Source organism: Actinia tenebrosa, unplaced genomic scaffold (assembly GCF_029948245.1).
Source record: "Actinia tenebrosa isolate PJP-AT-01 unplaced genomic scaffold, QUT_ActTen_1.0 PGA_scaffold2__45_contigs__length_23673736, whole genome shotgun sequence".
Taxonomy (NCBI): domain Eukaryota; kingdom Metazoa; phylum Cnidaria; class Anthozoa; order Actiniaria; family Actiniidae; genus Actinia; species Actinia tenebrosa.
Genome location: NW_028292579.1, coordinates 10,921,319 through 10,946,162, shown reverse-complemented (window position 1 = coordinate 10,946,162; position 24,844 = coordinate 10,921,319). Strand labels below are relative to the sequence as shown.

Here is a 24,844-nt window from a genome sequence, read left to right as displayed (position 1 = left end):
AAATTTATTCAGTTTTAAAACGTGTGTTTATTGCTGTTAGGTAAACTTCTTGAACATGCAGTTCATTAGACAGTACAATGCAATACTTTATTGTTTCTTAAACGTACAAAAAATATTTTTATTTTGAATAAATCATCGATCACAACAATAAAATTTCATGAAATGTACTGTGGATTTGAGGAACATACGACCTTAAAATCTTCTCAGTGTGATCTGTAATTTGAGCTCTTTTTTCCTGAGATTAGTCTCGTGATATCGGGTTTTTAAATTTCAGATACAGTACCTGTTAGATAGCCTGCGTCACATTCGGAAAAAATTCCGGATGTGACGCAGGCTACTGTTAGAAAGATACCAAAGCCAGCTTATTTTATTACAATATAAGAATAGTATCTCCAACAGTTTTGCAATGGTCAAAACAGGCATTGCTCCTTCATTTGCTCGTTTTAAGTGGAACTGTAGTTGTTCAATGATGGGAAATTTTCATTGTGTTCCGTATAATTTACATTGTGTTCTGCACCTCGTGTTCTGGAGATTCTGGGCATAAATCAGCGATTTTCTTTCGGGTTCCGGGGTGTTCCGGGTGTTCCTGACCTTATTCCCTTTTGTTTGTTGTTGTAAAGAACATCCTGAGGTCATTCTGTGGACGTGTACTATCTGTTCCTTACGTGCTAAAGCTGACAAAAGCCAAACCGGTACCGCGCCTATCGGAAAGAGATCAAACGAAACCGGTTCCGGAAGAGCATAATGGGACCCAATAAAAGGCAGGAGATTTGGCTGTGTATTCAGATCAGTACAGAACGACGAAGAAAACAGAAGAAAACTTTAGCTGTGAAGTATTGCACCTTTTTGCTCAAAGTATTCTCAAGTGTGACTGAATACTGCTTGAATCATGGTCAGACTGTTTGTTGCGTTCATTGCGTTGTGCCTCATCAACGATGCCTTCCCAGCACCGGCCAAACCGAAAGGTTAGTGAAGAATATGAAACCCTTGAAGTTACTAAGTCATTTAAAAAAAAAATCCTTTTAATTCACTAAGTACCGGCAATTTTGGAGTTGTAAATATTAATATTTAAGTTACCTGTGCCCTGGCATGGATCACTCAAGCCGGTTACAGTTTCTATAAACGGTGCGTTCTTTTAAATAAATTCACTTATTTTTTTCCCCCAAAGATCGTTGCTCCGATGTAATGGACATTGCATTCATACTGGATGCTAAACTTAGCTTATCTACTTGGAAAAAGTTGTTACGTGTATCTAAGAAGATTGTGGACGAAATTGGTGCATCTGAAGACGGTAATCATTTTGCTGTCATGACCTTCAGCACCGAACCACAAATTGATATGAAATTCAACAAATACAACGGATCAGATCTCAGCCGTGAAAAGATCAATGGTGACATCGATGGTCTAAAAAGAAAAACAGGCTATAAGTTTATTGATAGAGCACTTCTTGCAGCAGAGAAAGAAGTGTTTACTGTTGAGGCTGGTATGAGACAGAAAGCCAGGAAGGTAAGATGAAGAAGTTTACCATATTATTTCTCTAGGCATCAATGATCACCTTTTATTCTTTTCTTTTTATTCAATTTTTATACTAGTCTACTTTTCCCCTACTTCGTCCTCCGTTTCATCATCATTTTTTATTCTACTCATCTACTTAAAAGCTGTTAACAAATTATAATTTAATATTTTGGTTTTGTCTCATCTTTAAGGTTGCCGTTGTCATAACAGATGGCATACAAACAAAGAACAGAGGTCAGTTTGTGAATCTATACGAAGCTTCCAATGGCCTGAAATCGAAAGGTGTCGAAATTTACTCAGTAGGAGTGGGTGAGGACATTGATGTGCTGGAGTTGCTGGACATGGCCAGCTCAGAGGACAATATATTTGGTGGATGGTCTATTTTAAGTGAGTTTGGTGAATTCAAAAACTCATTTTGTTAATCCAATTCAATAGGCCGTTTCCATGGTGTCCTCATCTTACTACCACTATCAAAATGCTTCGCGAATTTTCTTTCTCATTCAAACTCTTATTTCCTCATAAGAATAGTGAGACAATTGGTGGCAATTAACCGAACAAAAGAAAGTGTGCAAGTGTTTCTGGTAGTGGTAGTAAAGACGCTATAATGCCAGTGACCTTCTCAATTTAATTTATTTCGAGCTATAATTTTCAATTAAAGATAATTACGAAATAAATTAATATTACATGTACATTTACAAACTAATTATTATATTACAATACTTTTAAATTTGTATGTGCCTAGAACCTAAATAAATGTGTTTTTTTTCTTCTAGTTAGGCTTTTGAATAAAGTATGTTAAATGTAATTACCTTGGAATGGAATTTTTGTGCCTAAGGTTGAACTGTAATTATTGTTAATTAATGAAAAAATAAATTCCAATATTTGAGCATTATTACTTTACTATTTATACGATTTTTTGCATGAAATATATATCATATCATCATTTGTCCTAACTGGAAAAAAAGGGAAGAAAACGGGAAAAGGAATCAAACCCAGGCTTGCAGATAAAAAAAAGGAAGATTTACAGTTGGAAAATCACTTTTCATTTTCGATGAAGACACTTGAACAAAAAATCGAGATTTTTCTCACTTTTAAAAAAAATACAGGGTCTAATTTATCCCTTGGCAATCGATTGGAAAAAAGGTTTAACTTAATGTTTCATTTTAAAGGGTTTGAAACAGTAGAAAGTTCAGGAATTATAGCCTGGGAAAACGAGTTGAGTGCCCCCACTGTACTGAATTAATCAATGGAAGATAAGGTGTTAATAGTACTAATGTCTTACCATTTGAGTTCAATTTTGAAGAGATATTGTGTTTCATTAAGTTCTTGTCACGCTTGACACAGTCACCTTTCCATTGAAAAGAACATGCAGTATTTTCTCTTTTTGTGAATGTATGAGTGGGACGTAAAGCGTGCGATATGAAGCAACTCATGAGCTGTTTGCTATGAAACTTTTTGGACTAGCGAATGGACTATAGTTAAGGTTTTGTTATGTAGTTTGGGCTACCTGTGGTGGTCACGTGATTGCGGTGTGACCACATGGCGGGGAGCAACGTATGTAAAACGTTTTAGTTATAATAAAATAAGTTGGATAACACCACGATTACCGTTGAACCCTTAAACATAACATTGGCGACGAGGAGCGGAGTAATCGATTGGTAGAAATGAACGATAAAGCGACGGCAAGTGCCGAAAATCAACCTGGAATAAGCAGTCTTGGCCCAGCAATGGCGAGTTGTTTTGGAAGAATGAACGAGTTCAATCCCGACAACGAAGATTGGTTGACGTATGTGGAGCGGTTGGAAATGTTTTTCATAGTCAATAATGTCCCAGAGGGCAAAAAAGTCGCAAGTTCAGTTACCTTAATGGGAGGTAAGATGTATTTGTTGTTAAAGAATTTAACAGCCCCAACCAAGCCAACCGAGAAGTCCTATAAAGAAATAGTGGAAATCATGGCGAGACACTTGACGCCCAAACCCATTGTCACTGCTGAGAGGTATAAGTTTCACAAGTATGAGCAAGAGGAAGGCCAGTCTGTAAGAGATTTTCTAGCTAAGATTCAGAAACTAGCAGAAACTTGTGCTTTTGGAGCGTTTCGTGACGAAGCCCTGCGAGACAAGTTAGTTTGTGGTCTGAGAGACAGGTCCATCAAAAGGAAATTGCTGGGCGAAGAAGATTCACCTCTCAAGAAAGCCATAGAAATTGCTGTGGGAATGGAATTGGCAAATAAAGAAATGAATCAATTTCGCACTGAATCATCCCCAGTAAATTATATCCAAAGGGAAGAGTGTTTTAGATGTGGAAGAAGTAACCATTCCCCAGAGAAATGCGTTTTCAAAGATGCAGAATGTCATGCCTGCAAAAGAAAGGGGCACATTAAGCCAAAATGCCCTGAAAAAGGCAAGAAGGGAACAAGAGTCAAAACACAAGATCTGAGGAAGCCAGTGGAGTTGAAAAAGAAGAAGAAAAAAAATTCTAGGATCAAGTTGGTTGGCCACCAAGAACAAAGTAGTGAGTCTAGTGAGTCTGAAAGTGGTGATAGTGACCAATATAATCCCGATGAACGGCCCATGTGGAACCTCAGTCTAGATAAAACCAGAAAACCTGATGCAATTATGGTCCCAATTACTATCAATGACACTCCCTGCGAGCTAGAATTAGACACGGGAGCTGCAGCCACTGTAATACCAGAGAAGATGTGGAAAGATCAGTTCGGAGCAAAACCACTACAGAGATCAGCTGTTATTTTAAAAAGCTACTCAGGTCATATCATACCAGTAGTAGGGGAGACCCTAGTTCATGTCAAGTATTCTGGTCAAGAAGCTGATTTGCCAGTAATCATTACTAGAGGTAAGGGAACAGCATTAATGGGGAGAGACTGGCTGGCAAAAGTGAGATTAAACTGGGAAGAGATAAGTAATATCTATCGAGTCAATTGTCCAAAGCCTACATTAGTTGATTTAAAGAAACAGTACCCAACCTTGTTTGATGGGAAACTGGGCACCATCAAAGGAGTTACTGCCAAACTCCAATTGAAAGAAAAGGCAACACCTCAATATTTCAAGCCACGCCCCGTACCCTATGCTTTCAAGGATAAGGTAGCTGAAGAGCTAAGTCGGTTAGAAAAAGAGGGAGTTCTGAAGAAAGTTGAAAGTTCTGACTGGGCTACACCAATAGTACCAGTATTGAAACCTGATGGTTCAGTCAGAATTTGTGGAGACTTTAAGGTAACATTAAACCCATACCTGGATGTACCTGAATACCCAATGCCTACCCCTGAAGAACTGTTTACTAAGTTGAATGGGGGTGAGCTTTTCACAAAGCTAGACCTCAGTAATGCCTATCAGCAGGTTCTTTTACATGAAGAATCACAGCCCTATGTGACAATCACTACTCACTTAGGACTGTACCGATACACAAGGCTTCCTTTTGGCGTAGCAGCGGCACCGGCATTATTTCAACAGATCATGGATAAGCTACTAGATGGTTTGAGTCACACTGGAGGGATCCTAGATGACTTGATAGTCACAGGAGAGAACACTCCCCAGCATACAAAAAATTTGCATGCAGCTCTGAAAAGAATGGAATCATGTGGAGTGAAACTGAAGACATCCAAGTGTAGTATCATGCAGCCCAAGATCGAGTATTTTGCTTTCGTAGTTGACAGAGAGGGAATCCACCCCTCGCCAGAAAAGGTACGAGCGGTGCAGAGGGTGCCAGAACCTAAGAACAAAACTGAACTGCAATCTTTTTTAGGATTAGTTAATTATTACAGAAAGTTTATTCCTAACATGTCCTCGCTGTCAGCCCCACTCAACCAGCTGTTGGCTAAGGATGTTCCCTGGGTTTGGAGTGAAGAATGCCTGCAAGCTTTTCAAGCCTTAAAGGACACGTTAACGTCATCCAAAGTGTTAGTCCATTACAACCCAGCACTGGAAGTACAATTAGCAGCAGATGCCTCTCCTTTTGGCCTAGGGGCGGTGATTTCTCATGTCAGTCAAGAAGGTGTGGAACGTCCAATTGCTTACGCCTCTAGAGCATTAACATCAGCAGAAAGGAACTATTCAGTGATAGAGAAGGAAGCCTTGACCATAATCTTTGGCATAAGGAAGTTCCAACAGTTCTTGTATGGGCGTAGGTTCACACTTGTGACCGACCACCAACCCCTCACATTATTGTTCGGTCCAAAAAAGGGAATCCCAGCTTTTGCAGCATCAAGATTACAGCGATGGGCGATGCAACTGTCAGCCTATCAATATGATATCAAGTATAGGTCCTCCAAGAAGAATGCAAACGCCGATGCATTGTCAAGGCTGCCAGAAACAGAGTCAACCGAACTGGATTTCGAATTCGATGAAGCTGGAGCAGTCAACAAAGTACAGATTGAAAGAGTACCAATTGATGTCAACCTCCTACGCACAGAAACAGCTAGGGATCCTCTACTATCCCGAGTCCTGTATTGGACATTGCATGGATGGCCAGAGAAACATGAAGTGCCAGACAATCTGAAAAGTTATTTCACCAAGATAGAGGAGCTCAGTGTAGAAGATGGATGCCTGTTGCGCGGGACACGGGTGGTGATACCAGCAAAATGCAGAGATCGGGTGTTAGCTGAATTACACTTGAACCACCCAGGAATTGTACGCATGAAAGCTTTGGCCCGGATACATGTTTGGTGGCCAGGCCTAGAAACAGACATTGAACAGCTAGTTCGAAGTTGTGAGCAGTGTCAAAGCTCAAATAGTAGGGCACCAACTACCGCAGATAATCCCTGGATATGGCCCCATAAACCCTGGCAGCGACTTCACATTGATTATTGTGGTCCATTTCTTGGGGAGTCCTTCCTGATTGTGATTGATGCTAAAAGTAAATGGTTAGAGGTCCTACGTATGTCTAGCACTACTGCTGAAGCAACCATTGCTGCAATGCGTATGGTGTTTGCAACACATGGTTTACCTGAAGAACTAGTTTCAGACAACGGTCCACAGTTTATTGCTCAAGAATTCAAGGAGTTTCTGAAATGTAACAAGATCAAACACATCTTAAGTGCCCCATACCATCCCGCCTCTAATGGGGAAGCGGAAAGAGCGGTTCAAACCTTTAAACAAGCAATGAAAACTGTTAGAAAGGAGCCAGGAACACTAAATCAGAAGATAGCCTCTTTTCTTTTGAGTTACCGAACCACACCCCACACGGCTACTGGATATACCCCAGCTGAACTGCTAATGGGTAGGCGTATACGCACTAGACTAGATGTGCTACACCCTGACATGGCAAAGAAGGTTGCAAGGCCACAAAAAGGGCTTTGCAGTACATCACCAAAAAGACATTTTAGTGTTGGAGATCCAGTTTTAGTTCAAGATTACCGATCTAATACTAAGGAATCCTGGAGTCAAGGCGTTGTCCTGACCAAGCTAGGCCCAGTAACCTATCAAGTCCAAGTGGGAGAGTTCATTTGGAAACGCCACATTGACCAACTTAAAGAATTTACAGAAAATGTGTGGCCACCCAGGAGAGAAGAGTTCCCGGAGACGTTGGGAAACTCTTTGTCACCTGTACCTCAAAGGGATGTCAACCCATCTGTACCACAGGGGTATGTAAACTCACCAACACAACAGCTGCCAGTACCCCAAAGAGATAGAGCTCTGCCAATCCCACCTATACCAGTCCAACCTGAAGCGAAAGGGCAGACCCTCCAAGAAACCCCCTCAGAGGTGATATCAACAAGAGATGCAGCAGGGAAACCAAGTCCTAAACCACCTTCATCAGGTCGACGTTACCCACTACGAGCGAGGAAACCACCTCAGCGTTTGATCACAGAGTCATAGGAACATTTGACATTATGATTTAATTTGTTTATATTATTGGAACAGTTGTTGATTGTTTAGAACATTGACTTTCATAAGGAAGGAAGGAGTGTTATGCAGTTTGGGCTACCTGTGGTGGTCACGTGATTGCGGTGTGACCACATGGCGGGGAGCAACGTATGTAAAACGTTTTAGTTATAATAAAATAAGTTGGATAACACCACGATTACCGTTGAACCCTTAAACATAACAGGTTTGATCGCAAGGGAGGGAGGGAGGGAGGGAGGGAGGGATGGAAGCTTGGAGGAAAGGTAAGGAGGGAAGAAGACAGTGAACAAAAGGTTAAGCACGACAAATTTTTTTGCTACTTTGTTTGAGCTATGAAAGCTTACAGACCAACATACTCAAATTAACAGTAGAAAAATATGTTTTATTAATATAACCACGTAAACAGTAACAGAATTCAGTAAATCCAGAAATCATGAATCAAACAGCAACAGAAAAAAGTAAATCAAGAAATAAGCATCAAAATATTATTAGAGAGCATTCGCAGTGAGAACATGTGTGTAGGAACGGAAAGGCAAATGACCCGGTTTTCCGTTTGGCAAGGATTCTATTGACCCATGCTAAAATTCGAGAACGTGACCACTTGGAAGTGCTTCTTTTGCTGAACCAAAAGAAACTGAATTATGTAAAAATACTAAAAAGTTATTAATTCAGTAACGAATTATAAGAAGATTCTTTGATATTAATTTGAGTATATAAAACATTGCACCATTATGTTCTTAGTTGTACATAGCAAAGCGTTTTTAAATATTGCGAGCAAAGCATGCAGGTGCAACCACTTTCAAAAGCGATATGATGATTAATATAAAAGATGGCATGCGTGACAAAGAAAAATAATTATGCCAATAAGTTTAACACGGACGGAGCAGGACCTGAAGCAAGAACGATCATTTGCTTCCGAATCACAACATTAAGAGCATTTCTGATTACGAACGGAAAGGCTGATCAAGCGGTTATCCGTTTGACATGGATTTTGTTGGCTTGTGCCAGAAAATTAAAGGCGTGATCATAATCGCTACTGTTGCGGAAGCTCCAGTACGTACATTTGCAGCCACATTAGCCGGTTCAGATTTTATCAGGGCTGCAAGTTTGTAGCATGAAAATGCTGTGTTTTTTTTTAAAGAAGCAAAATAAAAGAATATCAATTGTGTAAACTTGACGTTCAATTCCTGTCTTCCTGTCTGGGGGAGGATAACCTTTCGCCGGGCCTCATGTTCGTCTGTATAACTAACGATTTGGTTTGGACCGGAACTGAGGCAAAACCATCCCGGAACACCGTGATGAGAAACGAGCAAATGAAATATAATCTGCTTGTTTTGAACATGGTAAAACTCACGGGGATGCTATTAGTATCTTTAAAAATTAGCGATTTAGAAGTTAAATTACAAATCAAACTGAGCAGAATAGTCGCCTTCACATTTTTCTGCACCATCTTGAAAGGTAGCCGTGCCTTTGCATAGAAGCGAGATGAACGGTGAGCTCGCATTAATACAGACATGTGAACTGAATTGTCCAAGGTATTATTAAAAAAGGTCTCTATCATTGCAAGCTCACAGTTTGTCTCGCTTCGAACGATGCAAAGACACGGTGGCGCAGGAAAATATGTTGGGGACTATTCCAGTGTTAATTGATTATAATAATTAAAAAAATATAAAAAAAAATACTACACATAACAATCGAAATTTATTCAGTTTTAAAACGTGTGTTTATTGCTGTTAGGTAAACCTCTTGAACATGCAGTTCATTAGACAGTACAATGCAATACTTTATTGTTTCTTAAACGTACAAAAAACATTTTTATTTTGAATAAATCATCGATCACAACAATAAAATTTCATGAAATGTACTGTGGATTTGAGGAACATACGACCTTAAAATCTTCTCAGTGTGATCTGTAATTTGAGCTCTTTCTTCCTGAGATTAGTCTCGTGATATCGGGTTTTTAAATTTCAGATACAGTACCTGTTAGATAGCCTGCGTCACATCCGGAAAAAATTCCGGACGTGACGCAGGCTACTGCTAGAAAGATACCAAAGCCAGCTTATTTTATTACAATATAAGAATAGTATCCCCAACAGTTTTGCAATGGTCAAAACAGGCATTGCTCCTTCATTTGCTCGTTTTAAGTGGAACTGTAGTTGTTCAATGATGGGAAATTTTCATTGTGTTCCGTATAATTTACATTGTGTTCTGCACCTCGTGTTCTGGAGATTCTGGGCATAAATCAGCGATTTCCTTTCGGGTTCCGGGGTGTTCCGGGTGTTCCTGACCTTATTCCCTTTTGTTTGTTGTTGTAAAGAACATCCTGAGATCATTGTATGGACGTGTACTATCTGTTCCTTACGTGCTAAAGCTGACAAAAGCCAAACCGGTACCGCGCCTATCGGAAAGAGATCAAACGAAACCGGTTCCGGAAGAGCATAATGGGACCCAATAAAAGGCAGGAGATTTGGCTGTGTATTCAGATCAGTACAGAACGACGAAGAAAACAGAAGAAAACTTTAGCTGTGAAGTATTGCACCTTATTGCTCGAAGTATCCTCAAGTGTGACTGAATACTGCTTGAATCATGGTCAGACTGTTTGTTGCGTTCATTGCGTTGTGCCTCATCAACGATGCCTTCCCAGCACCGGCCAAACCGAAAGGTTAGTGAAGAATATGAAACCCTTGAAGTTACTAAGTCATTTAAAAAAAAAAATCCTTTTAATTCACTAAGTACCGGCAATTTTGGAGTTGTAAATATTAATATTTAAGTTACCTGTGCCCTGGCATGGATCATCCAAGCCGGTTACAGTTTCTATAGACGGTGCGTTCTTTTAAATAAATTCACTTATTTTTCCCCCCCAAAGATCGTTGCTCCGATGTAATGGACATTGCATTCATACTGGATGCTAAACTTAGCTTATCTACTTGGAAAAAGTTGTTACGTGTATCTAAGAAGATTGTGGACGAAATTGATGCATCTGAAGACGGTAATCATTTTGCTGTCATGACCTTCAGCACCGAACCACAAATTGATATAAAATTCAACAAATACAACGGATCAGATCTCAGCCGTGAAAAGATCAATGGTGACATCGATGGTTTAAAAAGAAAAACAGGCTATAAGTTTATTGATAGAGCACTTCTTGCAGCAGAGAAAGAAGTGTTTACTATTGAGGCTGGTATGAGACAGAAAGCCAGGAAGGTAAGATGAAGAAGTTTACCATATTATTTCTCTAGGCATCAATGATCACCTTTTTATCTCTTCTTTTTTTCAATTTTTATACTAGTCTTCTTTTCCCCTACTTCGTCCTCCGTTTCATCATCATTTTTTATATTACTCATCTACTTAAAAGCTGTTAACAAATTATAATTTAATATTTTGGTTTTGTCTCATCTTTAAGGTTGCCGTTGTCATAACAGATGGCATACAAACAAAGAACAGAGGTCAGTTTGTGAATCTATACGAAGCTTCCAATGGCCTGAAATCGAAAGGTGTCGAAATTTACTCAGTAGGAGTGGGTGAGGACATTGATGTGCTGGAGTTGCTGGACATGGCCAGCTCAGAGGACAATGTATTTGGTGGACGGTATATTTTAAGTGAGTTTGGTGAATTCAAAAACTCATTTTGTTAATCCAATTCAATAGGCCGTTTCCATGGTGTCCTCATCTTACTACCACTATCAAAATGCTTCGCGAATTTTCTTTCTCATTCAAACTCTTATTTCCTCATAAGAATAGTGAGACAATTGGTGGCAATTAACCGAACAAAAGAAAGTGTGCAAGTGTTTCTGGTAGTGGTAGTAAAGACGCTATAATGCCAGTGACCTTCTCAATTTAATTTATTTCGAGCTATAATTTTCAATTAAAGATAATTACGAAATAAATTAATATTACATGTACATTTACAAACTAATTATTATATTACAATACTTTTAAATTTGTATGTGCCTAGAACCTAAATAAATGTGTTTTTTTTCTTCTAGTTAGGCTTTTGAATAAAGTATGTTAAATGTAATTACCTTGGAATGGAATTTTTGTGCCTAAGGTTGAACTGTAATTATTGTTAATTAATGAAAAAATAAATTCCAATATTTGAGCATTATTACTTTACTATTTATACGATTTTTTGCATGAAATATATATCATATCATCATTTGTCCTAACTGGAAAAAAAGGGAAGAAAACGGGAAAAGGAATCAAACCCAGGCTTGCAGATAAAAAAAAGGAAGATTTACAGTTGGAAAATCACTTTTCATTTTCGATGAAGACACTTGAACAAAAAATCGAGATTTTTCTCACTTTTAAAAAAAATACAGGGTCTAATTTATCCCTTGGCAATCGATTGGAAAAAAGGTTTAACTTAATGTTTCATTTTAAAGGGTTTGAAACAGTAGAAAGTTCAGGAATTATAGCCTGGGAAAACGAGTTGAGTGCCCCCACTGTACTGAATTAATCAATGGAAGATAAGGTGTTAATAGTACTAATGTCTTACCATTTGAGTTCAATTTTGAAGAGATATTGTGTTTCATTAAGTTCTTGTCACGCTTGACACAGTCACCTTTCCATTGAAAAGAACATGCAGTATTTTCTCTTTTTGTGAATGTATGAGTGGGACGTAAAGCGTGCGATATGAAGCAACTCATGAGCTGTTTGCTATGAAACTTTTTGGACTAGCGAATGGACTATAGTTAAGGTTTGATCGCAAGGGAGGGAGGGAGGGAGGGAGGGAGGGAGGGAGGGAGGGATGGAAGCTTGGAGGAAAGGTAGGGAGGGAAGAAGACAGTGAACAAAAGGTTAAGCACGACAATTTTTTTTTTGCTACTTTGTTTGAGCTATGAAAGCTTACAGACCAACATACTCAAATTAACAGTAGAAAAATATGTTTTATTAATATAACCACGCTCGAGAGAGCATTCACTTTACAATACAAAATACTTAGTACCAAATCTAATCCAAGCCAAGAAGAAAAAAGCTCCATATAATTGAAGATTGCAAGATTCCGCACTTTATGAATGTCACTAATACAACATAGTATATAGAAAGGAGAAGATCTGGATGAAGATTATTCAGCAGTGATGTTTACTAATACAACTTAGCAATACTTGGAATATATAATGTATAATATTGTCAAGCACGGCCCGGGTCACCAATACATCTTAGTAATAGACGAAGCATAATAGACCCCATTGCACTGAATCCCGAGAGGAAGTGTTGTGGGGGACAAGACAATGGAAGTTTTTTTCATAAGAAAATGACGGCCTATTGTTTTGTCCCTCAGAACAATTCCTCTGGGAAACCAATCAAGGGGCTATAGCTAAGTATATGAAGTTACCACGCAGTCAGCTACTAATACAACTTAGTGTTGGACGGTAGGATAGCTTAAACGCTATATTAAATGATCCAAATCAGGACCAAAATGCCAATGCAATATTATGGTGCAGAGTGAATATTGAGAAAATGATCATTCAATATAAATGACTCCCAGGAAATTGGAAAGTATCACCTATGATATTAGTACAAAATGTGAAGTTTCAGCTCCTAATGCCGACAAGGGGGAAAATGACAATATAAAATCAAATATTTATAAGGATTTGTATGCCGGTAAAATTTATTGGATCGAAAGCTCTGGAAACTAGGTGCTTTAAATTTCTCAATTTCTGGGGTTCAATTTGACTTTGGTTTAAGGGAATAGAGTAACCCGACAGATTTTTTTTCGGTGTTTTGAATTTCTGGTGGAAGACGTGCACTTCCGGTTTGCTTTATGCCAACACTCTTGCATTATTCAATGACTTTTGGCTTTGTACACACCTAAAAATGTTATAAATTGTATTTGATTAAATATTAAGCAGCTAGTACGGCTTCCTTGTTGATTCAATTTGAATCAGATAGCTCTTTTAACCTTAAAAGCATTTGACAAAACTCTAATGTTTAAAGTAAAATACATCGCCAGATATAGCTACAGATATATTTTATGAAATCTTTACCGACATCGGATCGCTATTGTCAAGTAGAACCGTCCCATTAAGCATAAATTGACCCGCAAAGTCAAAAACTATTTGCTCATTAGTTAGGTCAGCGATAGTTTGCACGCAGTTCATCTTGTTCAGCAGCATCTGCTTGGCTTGCGCATGCGTGATGGCTATGCATACTATAAGCCCGTTTGGCCAACCTAGTGTGAATGTGACGTCACAGCACGGTGGAGCACAGGTACCCTTGTGACTTTGCTGTAATGTTTGTTGAAACTCGCTGAAGTCAAATACTTTGGTTTTGACGTCACGAACCATTTTGGTGGCTTGTCTTGATTCACTGGAGAAGAAAACCTACCCGAAAAAAAGGTAAATGAAATGAAGTTTTCTCGTATATAATCGAACGAACAATGTGACCATAAGTTATTTTCTGCTTGGAGTCACACAACACCGGCTGATTATTCTTATTAAAAGCCATCATGGACTGAATCGACAGATGAATATAACTTTACTCTATTGAAACATTTGTTTTACCTTCGACTGGTTCATTTGCAGTAACGATAAGTTAAAAACAACCTTTTGCACAGGCTTAGCGTCGCCTAAGAGCAAATAATCATTTACGATTTCAAAGTAAAGAATGTCCAAGTTGAACAAAACCAATGTTTCGAAATTTTGGACTTTTAATTGTTTCTGTGAATAGCTGACTTATAACGAGGCCAATTAAAAGCCTGTGCAAATGAGTTTGTGCCGCCGGATCTTCAAAAACAGCTGTATGTATCGAATACTAAACTGGCATATTTCTTTCAATCTGCATCTATCAAGTTTGGATAAAATCCATAACTATCAGACTTTGTGCGACATGTAAAAGAGAGATTGAAAATGAGTGATTTAGAAATACAAAATTAATAGAGAAAAAATGGCAAGACATCTATGTACCTTTGTCATACTTTTCCTTGTAGCCCATATATCACCATCATTACCCATCTCTAACGCCAGACCACGGTTAAAGTTTGCCAGTACTCGATGAGTGTCGTTAGAACATCGTACATCAGGCAACTGGATCTGCTCGATATCGCATGTCCCGTACAGATGGCTATAAACTTCTGCAACTGTATGGCCTTCGTTTGCAGGGTCTTGTTTTCCATAGAATAGTCTCCATGCTGATTTTTGCTTGTCTAAGTTAAATGTTGCAACTTCTCTTTGTTCGTAAACGACGCGAGCAAAAAGGTGGCATTCTATTTTAAAAAAAGTAAGAGTTAGTTACCGAGAACGTAGGCAATAAGCCATATGCATCCCGAGGGCCACAGGCCCATTAAAGAAGTTCTCGATGATTAAGTATTTTATTTATCAATTGAGAAGGTTTTCTATGAAATGTTTATATATTCGACTTAAAAATGACAACAACAACAACAACAACAACAACAAAATAGACCTCATTGGCTTGGGTCCGGGTATATTATTTTCCCAAAATAGGTCAACTGTCTTTCCTAGAGTATTATTTCTTTGTTTAATGGTTGCACACGAGAAGGCACATGAATGTGGATACACCCAAACAAAGAATCATAATCTCAAGGGAATGACACGTGGTCTGAAATGGGAAAGCATTGCACCTAAGATAATATTCCTCCCTAAATCGTACATTCAATCCATGAAAGGGTAAATTTTACACCGTGAAAAGATGAAAAAAATGAAAAAAATTCCTGACGTTTCTGACGCTAGCCGGAGTAAAAGAGGAAAACACCGACGCAGCTCACACTAGTTTTTAGCTAGCTATCTCTTCCGTGCATTCATGAGTTCTTTAACCTTTTCGCTGTATGTAACGCTAACTTAATGAATTTGACTCACCAGGGTTTTCTATCTTGCACATGTCATTCACGACCATTTTTTCGGAGTATGAAGACGGTGGAGTGACTGGTGGCTGTTTTACCTGGAACAATTTTCAAATGGCGCAATACTAAGGTTACATGCAATGAAAAAAATGTAACTATGTAATTTGTATTTTATCAACAACTTAAATATGAATTGATTTTTCCCCTCAGACATCTAAAATAATGAATGTGCATATGCCTTAGTACATAAAAAATACATGAATACAAGTGAATAATATGTGAATGAGTAACTTACCTGTCCACCCATTTGTTGGAAACCATGGCTCATTGAATTTTCTACTGGGGATGTGTTTTCTAAAACAAGATGAACGGAAGATCATTTATATAAGAAATTTGAATATTTCGCTGTGAAAAGCTGACCATTACGATGCTTATAAGAGAGCCGAATTCAATAGCCTTGATTTGATTTAAGTCCTAGTTAAGGATAGAAAAAAAGAAAAAAAATTCACCTGCTAGCTCATATTCGAGTCCATCATTTTCCATGGACGTTGCTGCGGCATGCAACATCTTCAAAAACAGACCCATCTGAGAACTGGTATTAAGACCTGTGGAAGAAACGAGAACCGAAAGAAAACCTGTTAAGAGACTTCATTTCTACTTGTTGAAGTAATTGATCAAACACGTGAAAAAAGTGTTTAATCCGATTTCTAATCAAACACCAGAGTGAAATGAAAGAACGAGGCGGAGCTGACTTTTTTTTTGAACTAATGAGGTGTTGGGATAGAGGATGACGCATTCTTCCAAGTGCTTAATATGGCTTCTTAAACTATTGATAATTATTGGAAAAAAGATCAAACATAAGTTGGCAAATTTTTATGAAAATTAAGATCACATTTTCAAACTTCTTTCACGCTAGTGAATTTCTTTATTTTGTCATGAACATTAATGTTAAGAATGACATTAATTCCAATTTTAATTGAATGTCTATAGGGGGAGGGGTGGTTTCAGTCTTCACTGCGTATCCGCGTATCCGCGTATCCACTTCAACATATACCTTCATATCTATAGGAGGAGGGGTGGTCTTCTTCACTGCGTATCCGCGTATCCATTTCAACATATACCTTCATATCTATAGGGGGAGGGGTGGACTTCTTCACTGCGTATCGCCACTTCAACATTCATATCTACAGGGGGAGAAAATAAGACACTTCCCGCAGACTTATTGCCGTCATTATTGTTAGTTGTGAAGCCAGTCAGACATTAATTCCAATTTTAAATAAGACACTTCCCGCAGACTTACCGTCATTATTGCTAGTTGTGAAGTCAGAACTTTGAGCCAGGCTCTCCATGCCACTGTAACGTATCCCTTGGTACATTCCAGCCGCACTACCTCCCCCACCGTATCCAATACCCCCACTTTTTTGTATCTCAGTAAAATTCAAAAGCGATTGGCTGTAGCTTCCGTTCGCCATTGGATAATAACCAAGACTGGGGTTAGTACAACTAAAACTACTTCCAAACCCATTGTTTGTCATGCGGAAGTCATTGGGTTGGTATTGCTGAGCCGCCAAGGGGGGTAGGGTAGGGGTAATGTTGTCGATGTTATCTTCGTCATCCGAAAATACACTGGAACCGTTGCTAATGTCTGAAGCATGAGTGGGGCTTGACGTGTGGCTGCTGTTAGGTGAAGGGAACGCAAACACATCAACAGCAGGGATACAGGAATGTTCCATGTATCGATTACTGGCGGCAGGCAGGGATGAAAACTGTTGATAAAAATAATGAGTTAAGATGTGAGAAGACAAGCAGCTATCTACCGCCTGAGGGGGTAAAGTAGACTCGGAAAAACCTGAGGAAATGAAAGTCAGTCGGCTGATTGTATAAAGTACGAAAGATTATTTATTGTACATTTTTGGTTTTTGTGCGGGCAGTCATTTTGTAACTGACATGCAGGATCTAGTAAATGAATATTATGTTTAAAAAATCGTCGAAAAAGAATATAAGAATAAAACATAAGAAACTATAGAAAAGGAGGAGAAGAAAAGAGAAGAGAACAGATAAAAGGACCAAAAGAAAAGAGGCAGCGGTCATTATAAACAACTAAAAGTGAACCAAAACGAGAGCATACAAGTGAATAAGTTTCTTCCTTCCTTTCTTGATGTCCTTAATTTCTTCCATCCTTTTTTGTTTCTTTATTTCATTCTTTCTCTTTCCTTTTTCCATCTTTTCCCCTCTCACTGAAGGTGGGAATGAATAAAATTTACACATTTAAACAAACAAAATGTTGTTTGAAAAACATGGTTGTTCAGCATCTCCACTAGCTAGTCATTATCATTCTTGTGAATGACATGAACGATCGTAGAATGATTGCCGTATCTAAGACCAGTGTTAACAGATGCTGATGTACTTACACTTGATGACCCCTCAGCGGCGTCATTGGTTGGTGATGGGGATGGAGTGTCCAGTACTGAGAAGATCGATGTGGGCTCTGGCTTTGACTGGGACTTTGAAACTACGATAAAAATACAAAGGTGTATCACTGAATGTCTGGTAGAAACATATGGGTGCAAGAGAAAAACTAAAATAACGGAATGCCACTGAGTATAGCTAGCATATCAAATGCATTTAGAAAATGCCAGTGTCCCGATCAGTGTATTACTTAGGTGATACGCCAGAAGACCAACAGGTTAATAAAGTTTATGTATGTATATGTATGTATGCTAGAAACGCATGGAATTTTCCTGTTCGCACTCGAAACAACCTCGTCAAGTGTCGACAGTTTGTTTGTGTTATCACTTTCGCACCTTGTAATTAAAAAGACAGTTTCGAATCCAGTCATGAACTAACGAACAAAAGCACGTAAAAGAGCATTACTGAAAAGGCATGCCCCATCAAATATCTACTATGAACACACATTAAACAAATCCTACTGCTAATTGTTGACTTCCGCACTGCACGTGTGTTGATATCAACGAATGCCGAATTGACGTGTATCTCGGGCAAAGTTCAATAGCCACTTAATAATTCATCTTATCCCGTCATCGGATCGGCTTGGCAAAGGCAGGTCCTTCGTAAGATGCAAGTCGGTACAAATTTTAATAACGCTTTGAATATTTCTTACAAACTCGATTGCGACGGTGCTTTGCCAACGAAATAATGTATGGCAGATTCTAGATGCCTTTGGAAGGTGTTGCGTTATTTAAAACACGCGATTAAGAAGATGGTGCATCATTGCCATAACCTAACCGAGATCAGCAAGCAATCTTCTTAAACTGTATGTAGGGAATGCATTCTTGTGCCGACATTTCAATCTATCGGTATCATCAACGACCTTGCAACCCAGAATGCATGCAATGCATGAACGATTAAAGCTTATCTTTCGACCCAATATGTATGCTTTATATGCGTTCATTCTTGTACTGAATAAGCGCGTCAGGTCAGGCAGATTGATAGCCTATTTAGTGTGCGGGTCGGATCATTTTTACTTCATCATCTAACATGCAAGTGCATGCATGCATTCCATAAATTGATTGCGCATTATGTAACCTATAGCATGCTATAGTGTCCTAGAATCTCAGAATCCCGCGACTTCTAATACAAAAAGCTGCTTAGAAAAATCTAATAAATAAGTCGAGTGACGCTTAGGTTACGAAACTTCAAACGTTGCTTATCTATTCAGAAAAAAAAAATCATTAAAATAACTGACGGTCAATTAATATAGCGTCCTTTAGCGTTTGCAAAAAACTCTTGTAGAATGAATAGCCAAAATAAGGAAATCACTAGTTTTGAAGTACGCAATGAAACTTCTTACTAAGAGGCAACGCACGGTTCAACAAGCCTTGCAACATAGTCAATGACACAACGTATTCTATCTTTTCCTTTTCTATCAAAATGGGATCCGCACCTTGAAAGCAGAGACGCTACTGCCAGCCGGGTAAATGGGCTCACAACGTTTTAGCAAGAAAGTGGTTAGCTCTAACTAGGCACTTCATATTTGTAAAATTGAGAAAAGAAGGAAGAGCTAACAATGAGATGGCACATCTACAGCTCCAGTTGACTGGGGATCGGAAAGGATTGGAGTATTAAAAAAGTCTGAAGACATCAAACGTAAATCAAGTCTGAGTGAGGTCATTTAACAGATTTGTCAAATTGTTATCTCGCTCTTTGCATCGCCTAAGAAACGCTCACTTTTTATGCCTAAAAACAGTGCAGAAAATGCATCACTGTAATCGAAAACATCGAATACTAGAAAACGTTAGATTCGAAACTAGAACACGTGTTGATGAGTATGGTATCTATACGTGTATGGGACGTGTCTGGACATTCTACTGTACTGAGTAGTCGTTTTAGTCTTAGCCGTTGCGTATCGGTTCTCTTTTGTCTTCGATAAACAACTCCACACTCAACAATAACTTTATGGGCTGAGGTTGTCATTGTCTAAAAACTCTGAAGGGATGACGTCTTAGGTTTTTTTTATTCTAATATTTTTGAACGTTCAAGTACCTTTAATCGTCATTCTCAATTTCAAAGCGCTACGTTTTATCGTCGCAAAAGCGAAAACATGTTTCACATTAACGTAGCCACAAATTTCGGATTGGTCCGGTTTTCGAGGGTTTTCGGTTTTTCTTACATTTTTAAATATTTTCCTCATATTTTTATCCCGAAAGTTGGTCCGGTTGAAACCGGACTAATTGTAACGGTGGCTACGGCCCTGTTAAAAGTTTATTTTCCTTCTTTTCGCAGAGGGGATGATCCGTTTTGCAATAGTGCATTTTATTTATTTTTTCTCACCGACTTTTTTTAAAGAAACAATGAATGCATTCTTGGCTGCAGTGATTTCGAAACGACATCTGTTAATCATTCCTTATTACTCAAGTAGAGAATTAGAGTTCCGCGCTTTTTCAAGCAAATTATTTCTCCACTCTCGATAAATTTCTCGAATTTTGGAAGCATTTAGGGAGCAATAAGGAATTGAAATGTCAGTACATTTGCGATAGAAAACATGACTTCAGACGACGCTTTTCATAGCAAACTATTAGTATTCTTTCATCAGAAGTTGCTTTAAATTTTAGATAAATGATACACAATGTCTTATGTCATCGATTCTCCGTTTTGCTTGCTTACTTCGACGACTAGTTTTGAAGACAATAAACGGAATTTGAACGCCTCCTTCTTGACGAGCGCTAACTCGACGTATCATGTGACCTGTCATATCTTCTTGACCTCGGTACTTAAAGTGGTCTAAGACAAGCCCGAGTACGCTTTGAGAGCCGTGCGTTCATTCAGTCGTGCAGTTAGCATTTTCAAATCATCCTTAAACTATGCATTAAACAATTCTAAACTAGCGTAAGATTTGAAAGGTATTTTGCTCTTATGTAATACATGACTTATTAAAACGAGACGGACATTCAAATAAAAGATCCAAATCAATTGATTCTGATTGTACGTTTATTGCAACCTAATAATCTATTTTTGGACACATTACAATAAAATCATTTGGTTAATCTGTGATTTTTTAGGGTGTGTGTGTGATCAGAGGTCGAGCTACAAATATTTTACCAATGAAGTAATCATTAGCTTTAAGACAGATAAGGGGATTCCCGGCGTCTATAAGATTACATCACTCGCTATGAAAGGCAGCCTTACACCGCGGAAGCTCGTAAAATAAGTACTTATTTATTACTTCTTGAAAGGCCGTTCTAGACTTTTTAGCATTTAAAATAAACCTTAAAACAGGTTTCTAATTATTCAGTTTTACACTTTAACTTATTATTTTTGTAAACTAGTTTTATTCTAACAATCAATGGAAGATCGATCGAAGGTGTGTTGTTTTTTCCGGATGCAAATTGTATTCTATATACAATGCATATTATTGTCCTTATACCAGAAAAACAAAACGTACTTGCGAACGCTTTCGCTAATTTTTACTTTTTCAATCAACTGACAATCAGTTCTAGCTCCTAAAAGTATTCAATATTTCAATAATGGAAATTAGTTTAGTTCAGACGGAAATAAATGTGTCTCTTGAGTGCTTAGTGATGGATTAACATCTGTCAGTTGATTTATTACTACCGATTTCAATTAGCAAAAGCAAAGGTAGCAACTATGATTTTTAGTTCAAATAGTACTGCCTCTTTTTCATTAAAATACTTGAATTGCAAAACTGCTTATTTGGTTTTAAGGATTTAGTAAATTATTTTGATCTATTAATTTGGAGGTTCAACGTGAACTGTCGACCAACTGAATGGATCAATGAATGGCTTCCAGCATTCACGTAGAAAGGCTTCCTCCTAAAGTAAACACTTAATTCAAAAAAAAAACAACCAAACTTTGTTCAAAATTCTAGGAGAATTAAGTTAATGATGATTCTAGCAGCAAGTCTAAAATGTGTGACAGTGTTATAAAAGTCTAAAATGTGTGACCAGTGTTATAAGGAAAGAATATTTCGTGAATTATTTCGTGTGTTGCGAGGCGATGTGTGACAAACTAGTTGTGTTACATGCATCATTGATGAAACCACAGACAAGCATTCTTCCTGTTGGTTTAACAACTAATAAAACTTGCAAAACAAGCTCTCACCTTTGGATTTCACTCGAAATACTCTGTAGGGTTCTTTCTCATCAAGGCTGTGAGGCACACGAATCTCTTCAATGTCAGGCATTTTACGTAGAGCACATCTAAATCTAGTCTTCCAGGTCGACGGATCAGGTTGTTCACCACGCTTGTATTTTCCAGTGTGTTCTGCCCACATACGGAACAGAACAGCATCTTTATCCTGTTCAAAGTCAGGTTTTCCGGCGTGCTTCCACGTTATTCGGAATTTTGTCCTTTCCTTGTCGAGCCAGCGCAGTCCAGGGACTTCTCCGCTGTCCACTCTTTGGATCAACCAAGGAACAAGTTTTTCTCGTTCAAATTTCATCTATAATTGTAACGAAAGTCTTCGATCAGAATCAAATCATCAGGTTGCTTTTGTTTTTTAAAATGGACATACCTTTTTCTGCTTGGCGCCTTTGGAATCTCCCACACTGCACCTTTGAATCATTATATTACTCTGTAGTAAATGGTATGCCAGCCGACTGACCTTTAAGCTTGTCTTGACAAGCACTAGTATTTAACGCAAGTCATTGCCGTTCGAGCTATAATAGGAACGGGCATTCCCCTCGAATTAGTTCTTCGAATCTCATTGGTTGATTTTTTTGTTTTCGCGCTAAAATAAAAGAACTTATTTGCATAAGCTTTAGTTCCGGTAAAACAAATTACCATGATATTGATAAGCCCAGATGTCGCGAAAGAAAAACTGTAAAAAAAATATTTTCTTATTCTTCAGCAGGATTTCTAAAGATAATTCAGATTTCTTTAAAGTTCCTTTGAAAAGAATGACAATGAGCTTTTCAAAAAAAGTTTTAAATTAGTAAGGCTCTATACTAGGTTAGAAAACAATGACACTTTAATGTCTACTGTTGCTAATGCACTTGTCTTATGAAAAAAGCCAAAATGTTTTGTTTTGTTCAATAGGACATTATGTTGGTAATATTGACTTTAAAACACTTGTCAATTAAGTGACTTTTCGATATTTGCTCTCAGATTTAACAAAAATAAAGCATGGAGGAACTTGAAACTCGATATAATTTTTTTCATGGAATTTCTTTAAATTCTAATTGACTTTGATAAATTATTGAAAACCTTTACTAACTTGACATAAAAGAAGTGTGTAAACACTTTATTATAAGCATTCAAATTGGATCAGTTTAAGAAAATCTTTCTTACTTTCGAAGAACGTGATTATACAAATATTTTGCTTTTATTTTAGCTAGTTAAATATTTGTTGCATCACATTCAAAAATGTGAGACATACATGCATGTGCAAGATGTCAGAGATTGTCCAGCATTCAACAAATTTTTAATTTATGCATTGTTGTGACGAAAAAGTTAGCAATTATATTTTGGACTGCTTAATTTCCTTTAAAAATATAACTCAGACTGTGCACTGTTCAATGATTATGGTCACATTCGTGAAATTTTTGAACTCTGAATGATAAGCCTCTTAGTGATTTACCTTGGTTATTTTAATTGAAAAATTGTCACCAAAAAAAAAGTCATCTTTATGGTAAATGGACTGTACCTTTAAGACTAAGTAATTATGGTTGCTTTTATATAGAAAAAATAATGAAATAGTACTATATATGATTTTATCACGTTGCCAAAGTTTAGTAGTCAATTGCGTTGAAGTTGTTGTTCATTTTGCTGCCACAGACCATTGTAGAAGGTTCTTGAATTATTTAGCTTTATCCCTTTTTCTTTCTTCCTTTTTTTTTTTTGTGAATGGTATTTCGTTACTGTTTTCCTTTTTTAAGATTTATTAACGTTTTGCGTATTTTCTTAAATATCAGTAGCAAAATTTCACAATTTTAAATCAACGCCTAGGAAGTTTTTCGTTGGCACCTTTTTTATCAATGCAGCCATGAGGTGTATTCGTTATTGAGTGATGCATAGAAGCTTAAGTACAGTAATGGCAATTCCTTTTATCTAAGTTATTTACTTTTTCTTGGTCGTGCTAAGTGCTGCATGCTCGATCATGTGCAGATCACATGAGGTAACTTAGCGGAAGTGGAAGACTCAGCCACGTAAAACAATGATATTGCTCCAATGGAGCGATCAGCCGCACACTCTTCTCTAAGCAACAGCGAATCCAATTATTGCAAACCAATACAATTTAAAAGCTAAAAAACACCTAATGTCTGAATGTGTAGTGATTTATCTAACAGCTAGTCATTTATGACTTCTTTATATGCCGTCGATGAGCGTCTGTTCAATCTAATTGAAAACTTGCATGAATGAAACAAGGTGTGGGCTGCAAATAGGGGCACTGTTGTCTCCGTACTTGTCGTTTTGTTTTCCCGATAACTTTCTAGATTTAATAAACATCAAATAATGCGGTAGTCGATGAAAGGATAAATACATAAAAGAAAGATAAAAGATAGTTTTGACCTCATGCTTAAACAAATGCTTCAATCGAAAGCAGACGACACGATGTCTATTTTCAGCTCTGTCAGTGAAAATTCTGGCAACTTGCAATCACCAATTGCAGTGGGATTGACTCAGTTTTCATTCACGGCACTTTTCCTTAGTCAAGATACATTGCTCTACGTTTAGCACCAGTATCTTTTTATTATTTGCTACCAAATTAACAGAAAAATAGATTTATACTTTTAAAAGTGTCATATTTTTGAAATGTGCCGAAACCTCCCACATAGCAGCAAATGCTTGTGTGGGGAAGTACACGAGGTAAGTTTATAATAAAGATCTTTCTATAAATAGATAAAACAAAAGAAAGCATGGTTTTTTGGGGGGTATTTGCCGTGATTTTATATTTGACTGGATCCATGTGGAATTTAGGACTAAATTAAATTTTGATATTAAAATTACAGTAATATTTGCTCTGTAAATTACCTCTTTTTTAATGGACGCTGCATCGTTACAATTACCTTAGGCAACAATATAGAAAGTGAAGAGACGTCACTTTCCATGGCCTCTTCTAGTAACTTTGCTAATTCAACTTTCCAAAAGATGATCAAGCTTATATGGTTTTTGTACTTTGAATTATAATAACGTAAAAGCAGACATAACAAAAGACAAGACTCCAATACAAATTGAAATTTTTTGAGTTGACCATAAAT

The 24,844-nt window shown here is 37.7% G+C and overlaps 3 protein-coding genes across 3 annotated transcripts; 2 read left to right on the top strand and 1 right to left on the bottom strand.

Moving 5' to 3' along the window:
- The first annotated feature begins 777 nt into the window (after nucleotides 1–777).
- Nucleotides 778–2,407, top strand: LOC116300635 (collagen alpha-1(XII) chain). The gene is made up of 3 exons (XM_031709539.2): nucleotides 778–965; nucleotides 1,169–1,506; nucleotides 1,707–2,407. The coding sequence occupies exons 1-3, from the start codon at nucleotides 890–892 to the stop codon at nucleotides 1,935–1,937; spliced, it is 645 nt and encodes a 214-aa protein (XP_031565399.2). The 5' UTR covers nucleotides 778–889; the 3' UTR covers nucleotides 1,938–2,407.
- A 7,436-nt stretch (nucleotides 2,408–9,843) lies between these two features.
- Nucleotides 9,844–11,474, top strand: LOC148909250 (cuticlin-6-like). Its single transcript, XM_089034689.1, has 3 exons — nucleotides 9,844–10,032; nucleotides 10,237–10,574; nucleotides 10,774–11,474. The coding sequence occupies exons 1-3, from the start codon at nucleotides 9,957–9,959 to the stop codon at nucleotides 11,002–11,004; spliced, it is 645 nt and encodes a 214-aa protein (XP_088890815.1). The 5' UTR covers nucleotides 9,844–9,956; the 3' UTR covers nucleotides 11,005–11,474.
- A 789-nt stretch (nucleotides 11,475–12,263) lies between these two features.
- Nucleotides 12,264–22,248, bottom strand: LOC116300596 (uncharacterized). The gene is made up of 9 exons (XM_031709491.2): nucleotides 22,159–22,248; nucleotides 21,747–22,086; nucleotides 17,579–17,679; nucleotides 16,468–16,933; nucleotides 15,677–15,772; nucleotides 15,463–15,521; nucleotides 15,184–15,265; nucleotides 14,275–14,573; nucleotides 12,264–13,692 (listed from the first exon to the last, which is right to left on the bottom strand). The coding sequence occupies exons 1-9, from the start codon at nucleotides 22,207–22,209 to the stop codon at nucleotides 13,342–13,344; spliced, it is 1,845 nt and encodes a 614-aa protein (XP_031565351.2). The 5' UTR covers nucleotides 22,210–22,248; the 3' UTR covers nucleotides 12,264–13,341.
- Nucleotides 22,249–24,844: the final 2,596 nt, after the last annotated feature.

Bases quoted from the DNA above. Each gene is read 5' to 3' on its own strand.
- LOC116300635 (XM_031709539.2), top strand. From the start codon at position 890: ATGGTCAGACTGTTTGTTGCGTTCATTGCGTTGTGCCTCATCAACGAT. The intron at 966-1,168 runs GTTAGTGAAGAA...TTTCCCCCAAAG, and splicing joins AGCACCGGCCAAACCGAAAG to ATCGTTGCTCCGATGTAATG. The intron at 1,507-1,706 runs GTAAGATGAAGA...CTCATCTTTAAG, and splicing joins TGAGACAGAAAGCCAGGAAG to GTTGCCGTTGTCATAACAGA.
- LOC148909250 (XM_089034689.1), top strand. From the start codon at position 9,957: ATGGTCAGACTGTTTGTTGCGTTCATTGCGTTGTGCCTCATCAACGAT. The intron at 10,033-10,236 runs GTTAGTGAAGAA...TCCCCCCCAAAG, and splicing joins AGCACCGGCCAAACCGAAAG to ATCGTTGCTCCGATGTAATG. The intron at 10,575-10,773 runs GTAAGATGAAGA...CTCATCTTTAAG, and splicing joins TGAGACAGAAAGCCAGGAAG to GTTGCCGTTGTCATAACAGA.
- LOC116300596 (XM_031709491.2), bottom strand. From the start codon at position 22,209: ATGATTCAAAGGTGCAGTGTGGGAGATTCCAAAGGCGCCAAGCAGAAA. The intron at 15,266-15,462 runs GTAAGTTACTCA...AAATTGTTCCAG, and splicing joins TCCAACAAATGGGTGGACAG to GTAAAACAGCCACCAGTCAC. The intron at 14,574-15,183 runs GTGAGTCAAATT...TTTTTAAAATAG, and splicing joins GTGCAAGATAGAAAACCCTG to AATGCCACCTTTTTGCTCGC.